At 42.0% G+C, this 14272-nt stretch overlaps 1 protein-coding gene and 1 long non-coding RNA gene across 7 annotated transcripts in view; one reads left to right on the plus strand and one right to left on the minus strand.

Moving 5' to 3' along the window:
- The window catches only part of NR3C1 (nuclear receptor subfamily 3 group C member 1), a 123639-nt gene extending 112642 nt beyond the window's left edge, over positions 1 to 10997 (plus strand). For all 6 annotated transcript variants that reach the window (XM_084779985.1, XM_084779982.1, XM_084779983.1 and 3 more), the window contains exons 8-9: positions 5662 to 5819; positions 6978 to 10997. In XM_084779985.1, coding sequence (XP_084636111.1) covers positions 5662 to 5819; positions 6978 to 7130 — 311 coding nt within the window. In that variant the 3' untranslated portion in view covers positions 7131 to 10997. The remainder of the gene's footprint in view (positions 1 to 5661; positions 5820 to 6977) is intronic.
- Positions 9895 to 11872, minus strand: LOC311596493. Its single transcript, XR_014778862.1, has 2 exons — positions 11523 to 11872; positions 9895 to 11469 (listed from the first exon to the last, which is right to left on the minus strand). It is a non-coding gene; the product is annotated as an uncharacterized lncRNA (long non-coding RNA).
- Positions 11873 to 14272: the final 2400 nt, after the last annotated feature.

The following is a 14272-nucleotide window of genomic DNA, read 5'->3' on the forward strand; positions in this document are numbered from 1 at the left end:
GGCTTGAAGGGGGTCGTGGAAAACAGCTGAGTCTTGGCACTGTGAGAGGCTAGGAACAGCCACTAGTGAAGGTGTAGTCTCAGTGTCAGATAAAGTTGAGGCTTGACACTATGAAGAGAGCCCATAACAGGCTGTTGGTGAAAGTGCAGCCTAGTTGCAGTAGAAAACCCCAGCATTTGGAGATGCCAGAGCCATGGGATGACCACCAAGAACAGCAGCAGCAGTGGAGTGGAGGCAGCTGGAGCCTAGAGCAGAGCTAGAGAAGTGACCCAAGCCCTTTGGAGGAGCCCAGACGATCTTGGTGGACCCCTGACAGTGCAACAAGAAGCTGTGAAGTTGAAGTTGCCTTGGAGACCCCAAGATGTTAGAGATGCCAGAACTGTGGGACACCTGCCGAGGAAAGCTGCTAATAGCCCAAGAGAAGGAATTATGTTGAAGTCAACAAAGCTGAAAGGAGTTGAAGATCAGACAAGGAGACGCAGAGTTGGGAGTTTGCCCAGCTGGTTTTTGATCTTGCTTTGGTCCAGTGTTTCCTCACTATGATGTTTTGGAATAGTGTTGAATATCCTGTGCCATGATATATTGGGAGTATGTAATTTGCTTTTTTATTTTGATTTTATATGGAATTACAGTTAAGAGATCGCATGAATCTCAGAAGAGACTTTAAATGTTGGACTTTTAAACATTCTTAAGACTGTGATGGACTATGGGTACTTTTGAAGTTGGACTAAATGCATTTTGCAATATGTTATGGCTGCAACTCTATGGGATCCAGAGAGTGAACTGTGATGGTTTGAATAGATTTGGCCCCCATAGACTTGTGTGTTTGAATGCTTGGCCATAAAGAGTGGCACTATTAGGAGGTGTGTCCTTGTTGAAGTACGTGCGGCTTTGTTGGAGGAAGTGTGTCACTGTAGAGGCAGGCTTTGAGGTCATAGATAAACACAAGCTCTGCCCAGTGTGGAATTGAGTCTCCTAGCTGCCTTCAGGTCAAAATGTAGAACTCTTGGCTTCCCCAGCACCATGTCTGCCATGGTCCTGCCATGACGATAATGGACTAAACCTCTGAAGCTGTAAGCCAACCCCAATTAACTGTTTTCCTTTATAAGAGTTGCCTTGGTCATGGTGTCTCTTTACAGTAGTGGAAACCCTAACTAAACCAACTACCATGTCTGGGAAAGTAGCCAACAGTTTGTCAAAACAACCAATTGTTTAAACTAGACTACTGACATTTAGACTTTAATGAGATTGCTTTCAGCTAACAAAAATAATAAAACCAGAAAAAAATTTTAAGTATGAAGAATCTAGTCAATATTTGTTTGCTTGGTATCTCAAAGAAGTGGTAAAAGGAAATACATACCTGATATTCTCTTAAAATATACAACGAGCTCTTCCAAGTCAACAATTAAAGTCAACAACCTGTCTTTTAAGACCTAAGAATATGCAAAGATGCCTTAGTTAAGAAGACAGAGCAAAGGCAGCAAGGCAGCATGATATGGTGCCTGTCACATACCACAGGGGCCTGTCTCTCATGAACAAATTCAGAATAGTGAGCGCACGGAATTCTGGTGAGGGCCTAGTGCACAGGGGTTCTCCTTCACTGCTAAGAGAATTAGAAAGTGGAATGGCCACTTCAGAAGACAGTTTTGTAGTTTCCTATAAAGCCAAACAAATCTCACCATTTGATGGAGCAACTCCTTGATCAGTACACAAAGTAATTGAAAACTTATGTCAGTATGGATATTTATAGTCAAGCTGTATTTGACAATACCAAGGAGCAATGAGATGTCCTCCAATAGGCAAAGGATAAATCGACGTGATAGTATTATTCAACACTGAAAAGAAATGGGCCATTACACCAAGAAAAAAAGATCAGTGAGTCTTGAATATGCACTATTAAAAGAAAGAAGCTAATCTCTTAAAAGGAATCTCACCAACTCCAAGAAATTGATGGAGGTGATTGATGAGGATTGGCTTAAAATAAAAGTTGGACATGCCCAGCAATCCAGCCTTTCTTCAGAAACTTGACCAGGGACTTGTGGTGAAGATAGGAGAATAATGCTTTTGTGTTTATGTCAGGAAGAAAGGGAGGGGAAGGCACTGGAACTACCTACAGAGTTTCCCACAACAAAAGCAAAGCCTGCCCTAAAAGAGAAACTGCCCCATCAAGACCTTATCTGACCTGGAGAAAAAGCAAATAGAGCATTCTAGACCCCTTATAATAGCCTTCCTGACTCACAGGAAAGGGGGGAAAAAAGGAAATGGGTTTCCAGGAATCGTTCGGGTGCAGTAAACCTGAAATGTAATCATAAGAGAAAGCGTTTAATTGGAGGCTTACTTAACAGTGTCAAGGCTTAGCTTAGTCCGTTATCATGGCAGGACAGCATGGTGCTGGAGAAGGTGCTGAGAGCAACACCCTCATCTGCAAGCAGAGAAGTGGGGACAGACAGGGCCTGTGGTGGACTTTTGAGATCTCAAAGCTTACCCCACAGTGACACTTCCTCCAGCAGGGCCAGACCCCCTAATCCTTCTAACCCTTCCACAGTTCCACTCCCTGGTGACTCAGCACTCAATTGTAAGAGCCTCTGGGGGTCATTCTTATTCAAGCCACCACAGTACACATGCCCAGTATTAAATACAACCGAAAGGCTGGCCAGATTCGCATACTGTCTTCCACAAAATGCCCAGTTTCATCAGTTCTGATACTTCTAGCTTTCAACAAAACTAATACCATGCTAAAAAGCCATATTCTGAAGAAACAAGGCAAGCGTTAAGTCTGATCTCAAACCATTGGCATTATCAGGTAGAAATTTAAAATAATTAGATATTTTTCTTAAGGATACTACAGGAAAAATATAGACAGCTTGAGAATTGTAAGTAGAGGTGAAGATTCACAGACAGCTAAGGAATAATTCTTTTTTAAAATGCTAGAAATAAAAGATGCTGAAATAAAAACGCGTCTACCAAACACATCATCAGCTGTAGTGCAGCCAGGGAGAGAGGGAACAAGGCCAACAAAAATTTCCTAGACTCAATTATAAGGAGGAAAAAGAATAAAAAGGGTTTGGGGAGACCCTAAGAAATGTTTTAAGTAGTAAAAGCTCAGAAATTTCTAAAATTAGTGACATACACCAAAGATAAACAACAACAACAACAAAATCTACACTTAGGTATATCCTCTTCAAATTACAGAACACCAAAGACAAGGGGGAAGAAGTAATGGTGCACGCCTTTAATCCCAGCACTCAGGAAGCAGGCAAATCTCCGTGAGTTCGAGGCTAGCCTGGTCTACAAAGTGAGCCCAGGACAGCCAAGGCTACACAGAGAAACCCTGTCTCAAAAAACAAAACAGAAAACAAACAAACAATGACAACACCGAAACCCTCTATAACTTACATCAACTTCTCATCAGAAACCATGCAAGTAAGAAGAATGTCAAGTAAATATTTACAAAGCTGAAAAGGGGGAGGGGCGGGAAGCCACCACTGCCACCACCCTCAGATGGGACTGGGCGTGGTAGCTGACACCTGCATACCAGCACTGCAGAGGCTAAGGGCTGAAATTCAAGGCAGCCAAGGCTACCTATCAAGACTGTCTCAAGAGACAAAGTAGCAAGTGAAGTAAAAACTTCCTCAGACAGGCTTTTTAGGCCATCTGTCTTACATGAGGTATTTTTAAAATTCTTCAAAAGAAAGGAAAAATATATGACAGAATTAATAATGTGATACATAAGAGAGGAAGTATAACAGAAAAAGGGTGCATGAGAGTAAAGTAAAATGCCATCTTTCTTCTTAATGTTACATAACTGTTACAGTAATAATAGTCTGGAGAGATGGCTCAGCAGCTCCCAGAACCCAGATGGCGGCTCAGAACTGTCTGTAGCTGCAGTCCCAGGGGAGTCAGTGCCTTCTTCTGACTTCTGTGTTACATACTTGTGATACACAAACATACATCAGGCAAACACCCACACACACACACAATTGTTTTCATTAATAATCGCACACTGGGTGGTTAAGTATATGGCTATGTGTAAGAGTGAGGAGGGAAGATTCGGGGACACTCCGGCCTTGGCCTTGCCTGTCAGAGCCGTGTGTCTGGGAAGGGAAGGTAGCTTAGTGGTAGATACATAGTGAAGATGATACAACAGTCTCTTAAAAGAGCTCAAACTGTCAAAGGGAAAATGGAATCAGGAAATGTTTAATGAAAATTGAAGGCTGATGTGACAGCCTCCAGTAAGCCTTAGGCCAAATTCTAAGAAGTCTGCCTCATGTGTAAGACGCCTCAACATTCCCAAACCCCAAAACACACATCCCTCCTCCCAGGTAGCAGGGCGGGGCTGCTGGGCCACGAGCAAGAGTGGCTCAGGCGCTAGTCCTTGTTCGCTTGAGTAACTCCAAACCTAATAATGTGTTTGGCCAGAGCAGGAGTACAACTCAGGCCGAGCAGGAGCTCAAGGCTTCTCCCTCCCCTTCTTGGGGGAAGGAGGGAAAAACTACTAACTATGAGCAAAGGCAAGCCTCAGAACTAAAAAGCAAAATGGATTCTTGGCGCAAAACTACCAAGAGGAGCACAAGCACCTTTAGGAAGCTCCTTGGGTGTTTCTAAAATGTGCTCACGGGAGGCATGCTAGCTGAGGAAAGGAAAAGACAGAGAGAGGCGGAGAACCTGTGTCTGTGTCCCCTGCGGAGGAAACAGAAAACAAGTCCAGTGTTAAAGGAGAGAGAAAAGAAAAGAAAACCTGCAAGGGGAATGTCTGGACTTAATTCCCTGGTGATCCTGCAGAGAAGCTGGGGAGGTGTGGGACCACCACACTGATACAATTTAGGAAGAGCCTGCTGAACTGCAGGAAAAATGCAAGAAGAGTATTCCGGGGGGGGGGGCGGGGGGGGGGGACAGAGTCAGTGAAAAGGACAGCTGTGAAGCTTAGAAACAAAAATCCAAGGAATTGGAGGAAGATGAAGGTGATGATTAACAATAAAGTGGGTCTAGTTAAGTCAATAAAGTATTTAAATAATTCCCTTTTAAAACTAAACAAAGTTAAAGACTGTGGAGGCTTTGCTTTTGAACTCCCCAGCCCTTTGCTTCATAGTTCGCACACCACCTAATACGCCCTAGACACCTTTCCTGGGGGTGTTTTCAGTGGTTACTAACCCCACCTAATCCAATAAAAAAGACTGTAAAATGAAAGGTTTTTAAAGCAGGTTCTCATTGGTGTACATCACAAATTAGCTACAGACAGGATGAGAGTGTTTGCAAGCGTCACTACCAACTCCCACTTTATAAGATAGAAAACAACTGGCTCAACCATGATTATGACCCCAGTTGTCAATTACCCTGTACTCCGCCGCTGTGTCCTACAGTCCTTTGAAAATGCATGGATTTTAGGTGCATTAAAAGTACGTGTAACAGCCAAGCGGTGGTGGCACGCTCCTTTAATCCCAGCACAAGGGAGGAGAGGCAGGCGGATCGCTGTGAGTTCGAGGCCAGCCTGGTCTACAAAGTGAGTCCAGGACAGCCAAGGCTACACAGAGAAACCCTGTAGCGAAAAAACAAACAAACAAAAAAGTACGTGTGACAATAAACTATGCATGAAATGTCCTACTTGGTGCATGACAAGTTACAGAAAGGAAATCCTTCAACTGGCTTCATCTTACCTTTTAGTTCCTAAGGATGGTCTGAAGAGCCAAGAGTTATTTGATGAAATTCGAATGACCTATATCAAAGAGCTAGGAAAAGCCATTGTCAAAAGGGAAGGAAATTCCAGTCAGAACTGGCAGCGGTTTTATCAACTGACAAAACTTTTGGACTCCATGCATGATGTAAGTACCAAACACGAAGCCAAAACAACAACAAAAAAGAAAAACAGAGGTTGGGTGTATTGGCACATGCCTGTAAATCACAGCAAGGACAGAGCTTGAGGCCAGGCTAGTCTACATAAGGAATGCTAGGACAGTCAGAGCTACCTACATAAGGGAAAGGCCCTGTCTCAAAAGCCCAAAGGGACAGAGGCAGAGAAACATACGAATTTTGTGGGCCACAAGATATGTTTTAATTAATATATATTATGCATATATAATAATATACCAATAAGTCATCCCTTCCATGTATTTATATATTTTAGTGATTATTCAAGTTAAATTTGTAAACTTCAATTTTGCACACATTTTTCTTAAGCCTTATTAGTCTAGTGATATGCATAAAAATTACCATGTTAGCTCAGAGTTTAATAGTGCTGTTTTTTTAAAGTGGAATTCCCTGTTCTACATGAATAAGCTAGTGCATCATGCAAGTTTCATCTTCCTATATTTCAGTACTAGTCCAGGCTGGCCTCAAACTCATAATCTGCCTTGGTCTTGCCTCCTAGTCCGCTAAATGCCGGGGCTGTGGGCACGCCAGGCCTTCATTCTGCGCACAGTTCAAGAAATTTGAAATGCCTTTTGTACCTAAGTGTTTATTTTCTGTAAGTTATTTTTAATGTGAGGAATTACAACAAAAATTGGTGTATTTTCCATCAAATTAAAAAAAAAAAAAGGCCAACAGATCACAAGCACAAGATCTCCACCAGGTCTTCTGCAGATATATTATGGCTTCCAGTTTAGTGTTTTTATGTAATTCCTGAGTGTGTGGATGAGTGGGTCCGTGAATCTTACTCCTTCTGTTGGGTTTTTCTTCTATTCGTCTTGTCCAATTCTGATGTGATTGCTTTCATTTTTATCTTGCTATGTTATATTTCATTATTATCTCTTAGAATCATGTTCTTTTCTAATGAGAGAAGAGGTGCAGAGGAACTTGGGGGAGTAGAGGGAAAACCACAATCAGGGCAGCGGGGAAGGAAGGGGAGGGGAGGGAAGGGGAAGGGAGGGGAGGGGAGGGAGACTACTGGAGAGGAGGGGGGAGGAGAGGGAGGCCAGGCTGACAGCTAGGTGCCATCACTACTGTGCTTTGAAGCCTCACCATCCCCACGTCTTCTCCTGCAGGTGGTTGAGAGTCTCCTTTCCTACTGCTTCCAGACATTTTTGGATAAGACCACGTGTATTGAATTCCCAGAGATGTTAGCTGAAATCATCACTAACCAGATACCAAAATATTCAAATGGAAATATCAAAAAGCTTCTGTTTCATCAAAAGTGACTGCCTTACTAAGAAAGGTTGCCTTAAAGAAAGTTTATAGCTTTTACTGTACAAACTTATCAATTTGTCTGTAGATGTTTTGTTGTTCTTTTTGGTTTTGTCTTGTTTTGTTTTAAATACGCACTACATGTGGTTTATAGAGGGCCAAGACTTGGCAACAGAAGCAGGTGAGTCATCACTTTCAAGTGGTGGGAACGCAGACAGTGAAGTGTATTGGTTGGTGTATCACAGAAACTAAAAACAGTGACGTGGAGGCTTCTCCACTATCAGAGAAGGACCGCACCTAGACCACCAGTGCCCAAAGTTCATGTGATCAACTTTCTGCTCATACTTTCAGTTGGCTGGATAAACCTTTCTGGACTTTTCTGTTGGTGTATTTTTCCCATGTATAGTTAGGATAGCATTTTGATTTATGCATGGAAACCTGAAAAAAGTTTACAAGTGTACATCAGAAAAGGGAAGTTGTGCCTTTTATAGCTATTACTGTCTGGTTTTAACAATTTCCTTTATATTCAGTGAACTACGCTTGCTCGTTTTTCTTAAATAATTTTTGTGTTCCAGTTATTGTGCAGCTGTTTAAGATGGGCAGCTGGTTCACAGCTCTCCTATACGCTAACATTAATCTCCGTGTGAAAATGGGTCGGTGCTCCTCCCCTGATGGCGCTCAGCTATCAGAAGACCACAGAAATTGACTCAGATCAACAGCTCGTATTCTGTATATATCTGCTTCCATGGAGAATTAGGTAGGCTGTGCAGATTAACCGTCCTAACTGGTACAGAGCACCTGGTCCAGTGACCTGCTGGGTAAACTGTGGATGATGGTTACAGAAGACTAATTGTAAAACAGTGACTACCAAAAGGCCCCAGTCCGCACCTAGTGCCCCATCTCTACAGTGTAGCAACCATGTCTGTAAATCAGCTCTTTCAGGGCCTTCTGGGGTGGTTTGTGTAACATCTTAAAATTTATTATTCCAGATAACCAGCTATGATGGAGCTGAGAGATTGTAGTAATCAGACCTAGGAACTTCTCTCACTAAACTTTACCCCTGACTAAATCTCTCAGATGGCAAGGATGACTAGACACCCATTTTCACATCCCCACCTGTCACCAATTGGTCCAGCTTTCCTGGTGGTACAGGAACATCAGCTACTGATTTTTGTTACTTAGAACTGAATGTCAGGCATCCATGTTTGTCCAACTACACATCCCTACATGTGCCATAGAATTTAACACAAGTCTTGTGAACTTCTTCACACTGAGGATTATCATTTTAAACAAAACAGAAGCTGTAGTAGCCCTTTCTGTGTGCACCTTACCAACTTTCTGTGAACTCAAAGTTTAACACACTTACTAAGCCACGAGAGATCTGATTTCTACTTAAGGTGGCCAAATTATTTGTGTAATAGAAAACTGAAAATCTAATATTAAGCATATGAAACTTCTAATATATTTTTATATTTAGTTATAGTTTCAGATATATATCATATTGGTATTCACTAATCTGGGATGGGAAGGGCTACTGCGGCTTTACATGCAACTTATTAAAATGATTGTAAAATAGCTGTATAGTGTAAAATAAGAATGACTTTTAGATGAGATTGTTTTATCATGACATGTTATATTTTTTGTAGGGGGTCAAAGAAATGTTGATGAATATCCTATATGATTTATAGTGTGGAAGAGCATCACACAGGCCTCAGTGCTCTTAGACATCAAAGCAGGTTTGCTGTAAGGTGGGAAGAGGGAGCTGGGGACTGGCCCTGAGTGAGGAGATTCTGAGGCTTTGACCCAACCAGATCCCCACCACCCATTCTAACCATCCTTACCCAACCACGAGCCTGTCACTGCAGGTTGGTTTATTAAATCTCCCCTTGCACTGACGTAACAAACAGGACAGAGAGGTGGTGTTTATGTAGTTATGGGCACCATCTAGTAACAGGGTCATCTTCACATGCAGCCTCCCCACAGGCTGCCGGAGACAGAGGCTTTAGAAGCTTGGCAATAATATGCAGAGGTACCAGCAATATGTAAATACTACAGAATCCCGTAGGAAGCCAGTAATACACTAATCCTTTCTACCCTACAATGGTCCATTTCCAAGTAAAACAAGGACATGTTTTCTTTGAATGCTTTTTGAATGTTGTTATTTTCAGTATTTTTCAGAAGTTATTTAATAAAAAAAAAAGTGTAATCATTTGCTTTTTGAATTCTCTCTAAAGAGATGATCACTCTGTAATGGTTTAAATTGGTCTCAGAGGACTTTAAGATAACTGTAACCCAGCTGGATGTGAGATCTATGGTGCCTAAGAAATACCACTTGAATCTTATCAATGACAGTGTTAAGTTTCAAAATGAGCTTCTCAAAAATAGATTAGTGTACATTTATGGAATGTTACGGTTAAAATCAGACAGCACATCACACATAAATCTACTTTCAGTCCCAACCAGCTTGGCTTTCAAAAAATAGAGCTCCAAAAAAGAAAAAGATACATGCACTTTCTTATTAATAGAAGGGAACAGACATCCATGAAACTACTATAGGAAGTTTTCCATTAAATGTATAAAGAGCTGTGCTCCTTTGGTATGTAGGAAAGAAGAAAGCTGTCACAATTCGGATTGAGTATAAGTGAGAAAGATGCGGTACTGTTTGAGAACAGCTTTGTTTTCTGTGTGTGGCTTCATACCGTTCCAAACTATTCAGATTTCTATACTACCTTCAGTGAGAGTTGGTGATATGTCTACATGACTCACAACAGATCTTGAAAAGTATCTTTAATTACTGGTAAGGAAAAAAAAAAAAGGACATTCTGGGTATTTTAGGCATTGACTTGGGAAAACGTATAAGCAGAAGAGAGGTCACTGGAAGCTTGGGGAAGGGAAGGGAACCTAACGACGAGCCAGATCACCCCCCAGAGGAACAAGGGACATGTGGAGACCCTTGGCGATGAGTGCGGGGTGAACTCTGGCGAGCCTATGGAGAGGCCAGCGCCACCAGCAGAGCAGGGCCAGGCGAGGGCTGGAACGAGACAGGATGAGCAGTTCCAGCTGGACCCGAGTGCCGGTGTTTTCTCCCTCTTATGTACCGTGAGACAGTATCACTGTGGGATGAACCATGGTATTATGCATTCGAGGATCATGGTGTAGCCTTCAGGAACTTTAGATCTTGGTTGGTCACCCCAACCATAAGCTGTAATTGAATGTGTTTCTTATGTGCCTGGTTTCAGTGTTCAAAGGTGAACTACAGTGTTCAGAGGGCACTGCAAACCACTTCAGATGGAGGTTCTCTCATTTTCCAGACTGTTTTCAGTCAGCCTGGCCTATCAGGACTGCTGACCAGGTTTTCAGGAAAGGGTTGGCTTCTATCTAGAACATGCCTAAAAGGATTTTATTTTCTGATAAATGGCTGTATAAAAATACCCTCCTAAATAACTTGCTTAACTACATATAGATTTCAGTGTGTCGATATTCTATTTTGTATATTAAACAAATGCTATATAATGGGGACAAATCTATATTATACTGTGTATGGCATTATTAAGAAGCTTTTTCATTATTTTTTATCACAGTAATTTTTAAATGTGTAAAAATTAAAAACCAGTGACTCCTGTTTAAAAATAAAAGTTGTAGTTTCTTATTCATGCTGAATAACCTGTAGTTTAAAAAACTGTCTTTTTACCTACACAGTGAAATGTCAGACTGTAAAATTTTGTGTGGAAATGTTTAACTTTTATTTTTCATTTAAATTTGCTGTTCTGGTATTACCAAACCACACATTTGTACTGAATTGGCAGTAAATGTTAGTCGGCCATTTACAGCAATGCCAAATATGGATAAACATCATAATAAAAATATCTGCTTTTTCATTATGTGACTCCCAACATGCTTTCATGGAGTGTATGCAGTTACAGCCTTCCTCGTCTTTTCTCCTCACTCTCCTCACACAAAGGTCCCGCTTTAGGACACTTACGGTGGTAAAGTGGGCATGTAAATGCCAGTGACATTCAAACTGAGCGTAACCCTGATGCTAAAATCCCTAAAGGTTATTTCCCCGTGTGTGCAGTGGGCACGTGCTTATGGTTTCACAGGGTACTAAGGGCAGGAGAAACTGACTCCTGTGACTGCTTCAAATGTAACCGTCTTTATCCCAAAAGACGGCATTTTTATGTAAACAGATGCCATCTGACAACAAAATGAATAGCTTAAAGTCTGCACTTGCTTTTAGAAAAATAAATAGGTAAACACAGCAAATGTACAACATGCAAGATACAGCGAGAAAAGGGCAACCATCTATCTGTGCCCTCTGCTCAATGCCAGCTAAGGCGTTGTGTTCACGTGTGCCTGTCCACGGCACAGTGCTGTCGCCAGGAGCTAAGGCATGTGTTCATGTGTACCTGTCCAAGGCACAGTGCTGTCGCCAGGAGCTAAGGCGTTGTGTTCATGTGTGCCTGTCCACGGCACAGTGCTGTCGCCAGGAACAGTGCCGTCCTACCTTAAAGAATACATTTTCCTTCTCTGCCTTCTGTGCTGCAGCTCCTGGCTGCATGCCTACCATATAAACATAAGGAAATGGCAGTAATTAGATACTTAGGACTATGAGACTGAGACATCCAAAGCCACAATACATTAGATGTGGCCCCGCTCTCTACACTTTGAACACATACATGCAGAGGCCAGAAGAAGACACTGCTGTTCTTCCTCCATTGCTTTCTGCCTGTTCCCTTGAGACAGGTCTCTCACTGAATCTGAGGCTCACTAGCTTATGGGTTCCCAGGATCTGCCTGTGTGCCATGCAGTGCTGGGCTACAGGCATGTGTGGCCATGTCCAGACTGTTTACACGGATTTCTGGGTATTCACAGTCGTTTGCTCATTCGTGAAAAGCAGTTCTGAGCCGTGCGGTTCACCCACACCCATCCTTGCTGTACCGTTTACTCTCTGGTATAACCCTGTTTCTGTAAAGTGCCTTCACACGCACAACACCAGTTAATCTTCAGTCGAATAAATGAAACAAAGACAAGTGATACTAGTAACTCGTTTACTAAAATCACAATGGAAACTTCTGTAATGAGGCCACTTAGTTACCAGGTATCACATAGCAGGTCTCTGGCAGCCTCTCAGACAACTGATATTTTCTAGGTTTTTTTCTACTTTTTTTTTTCTACTTTTTTTTTTCACCGAGAACTTACTATGCATCAGACACTGTGTTTTTAATGTATTACCTTATTCAATCCTTGCAGCCCTTTAAAGAAGTAGTATTCATATATACACACATATATACATACATGCATACATACATACATACATATCAGGACAGAATGGCTTTAAAAACGGAAGACTTTTTTTGAAGCTTCCAAAGCTTGGAACTGGCTAAGTAGAACTTGACCCTGGGTACCTGGCTCCAGAGTTCATGTTATTAACCACTTCCTGGGCAGGAGGAATGTGAAGCCCCTGGGTGCAGCTGCTGAGCATTCTGAGTCCTTGTCTTCTGACGTAATCCTGTTTGCTGCTACCTCAGCTTTTAATTATTTCTTTTATTTTGAGATTATAGTTACATCACTTCCCCCTTCCTTTTCCTCCCTCAAACTGTCCCATATAACCCTCTTTGCTGTTCAAATTCATGGCCTCTTGTTTTCATTATTGTTACACTTTGGGGGGGGGGGCGTTCTTTCTTAAATATGTGCCTACAACCTGCTCAGTCTATTCAATGTGGCTTGTAGGTATGTTTTCAGGGCTGAACATTTTTGGACTCCTAGTAGGGAGGTTGAGGGTGAAAAACTCCAGAGAGGTTACCAAAAACCCTTTGCTTTTCCAAATACACAAGGAATCTGTGTGCCAGTTAACAGCACTCACAACAAATCAGTGATCCTCTGGGCCAAAAGGGATGTGAAGAGCTCACAGTTAAGTTGAGGAGGAAACTTGTTAGCAGAGGAAAACAACAATGCAAGTTAAATCTGGCCATACTGTGACAAAAACAAAAAACAAAAAACTATCTAAACCATTGATATATTTAATAATAATAATAATAATAATAATAATAATAATAATAATAATAATAATAATAAATAATAATAATAATCTGAAACTCCAGAGCCATTTTGTACCCACTGAATAGTCATTAGACTTTAGCTCATCCTGTGAGTGGCTCCCAACAGCTTTCATGGTATCTTCTCTCTGCTAAAGGTCTTTGCCTACAGGCAAGCTTCCTGTGTCTTAGTAAAAATGAGATAGTACTTGGTTAAGAAAACATTTCATTCTGCTTGTTTCCAGAACCGAATCTCTAAACAGAGGAGTTCATCTAGACCACAGCAGATGCCAAACAGTTCTTCCCCCGACCCAGCCCATTGGAGTAAGGGATGCTTACACTCTGTTCGTCCCATGTGCCCTTGTCAGAAAGAGCAGTGCAACTGTGGAAGCTCTAGGCAGTGAGGCAGTCCCAGGAGGTTTTAAATAGTCATGTCAGAAACAAGCTTGCAGGACTGCAGAGCGAATCAGAACTCCGAGCTTTATGTCAATTGTCTGTTTCCTTCCCTTTGTTCACTGGGACATGTTTCTTTTTTGCTTTCTTTGTGTTATTCCTCCCTAGCCTTTTGTGTGCTCATAACTATACACACTCCATAAGTAACAGCAACAGTGACAAAAGACGAACACACACAGCCACTAACGCTACCACCATGTCTTGCTGTGTGCCATCTATCACCCTGGGTATGATGTCTGCATTGCATCATTTTGGGGAGAGGTGGGTGTGCACATGCCACAGTGCACTTGCAAAAGTCAGAGGGCAGCCTCTAGAAGCTGATTTTCTACTTCCACCATGTGGGTCCCCGGGATCAAAGTCAGGTTGTCAAGCGTGGCAGCCATCATACTGGTCCTGATTTTTGCTTTTAATTTGTTTCTGTTGCTCAAGCTGTTTTAATCTGTCCCCATCACCTGATCCTAGATGTAAGTACAAAAAGACTAAAAATGAGTGCTCAAGCAATGCATGTGTGCGCACACACTCACAGCAACACTGTTAACAAGAGCAAAGGTCTGTTCTGCTAATGTGGCTCTGTCTCAGTAAGTACTATCTGGGACAGGCATGGAGTTCTCATGGGAATATGAGTGTAGGACATATAAAATCTCCAAGGTTGACAAGATTGCAAGGAA

Source organism: Acomys minous (genome assembly GCF_964271855.1).
Source record: "Acomys minous genome assembly, chromosome: 4".
In the NCBI taxonomy this organism is placed as follows: Eukaryota; Metazoa; Chordata; class Mammalia; order Rodentia; family Muridae; genus Acomys; species Acomys minous.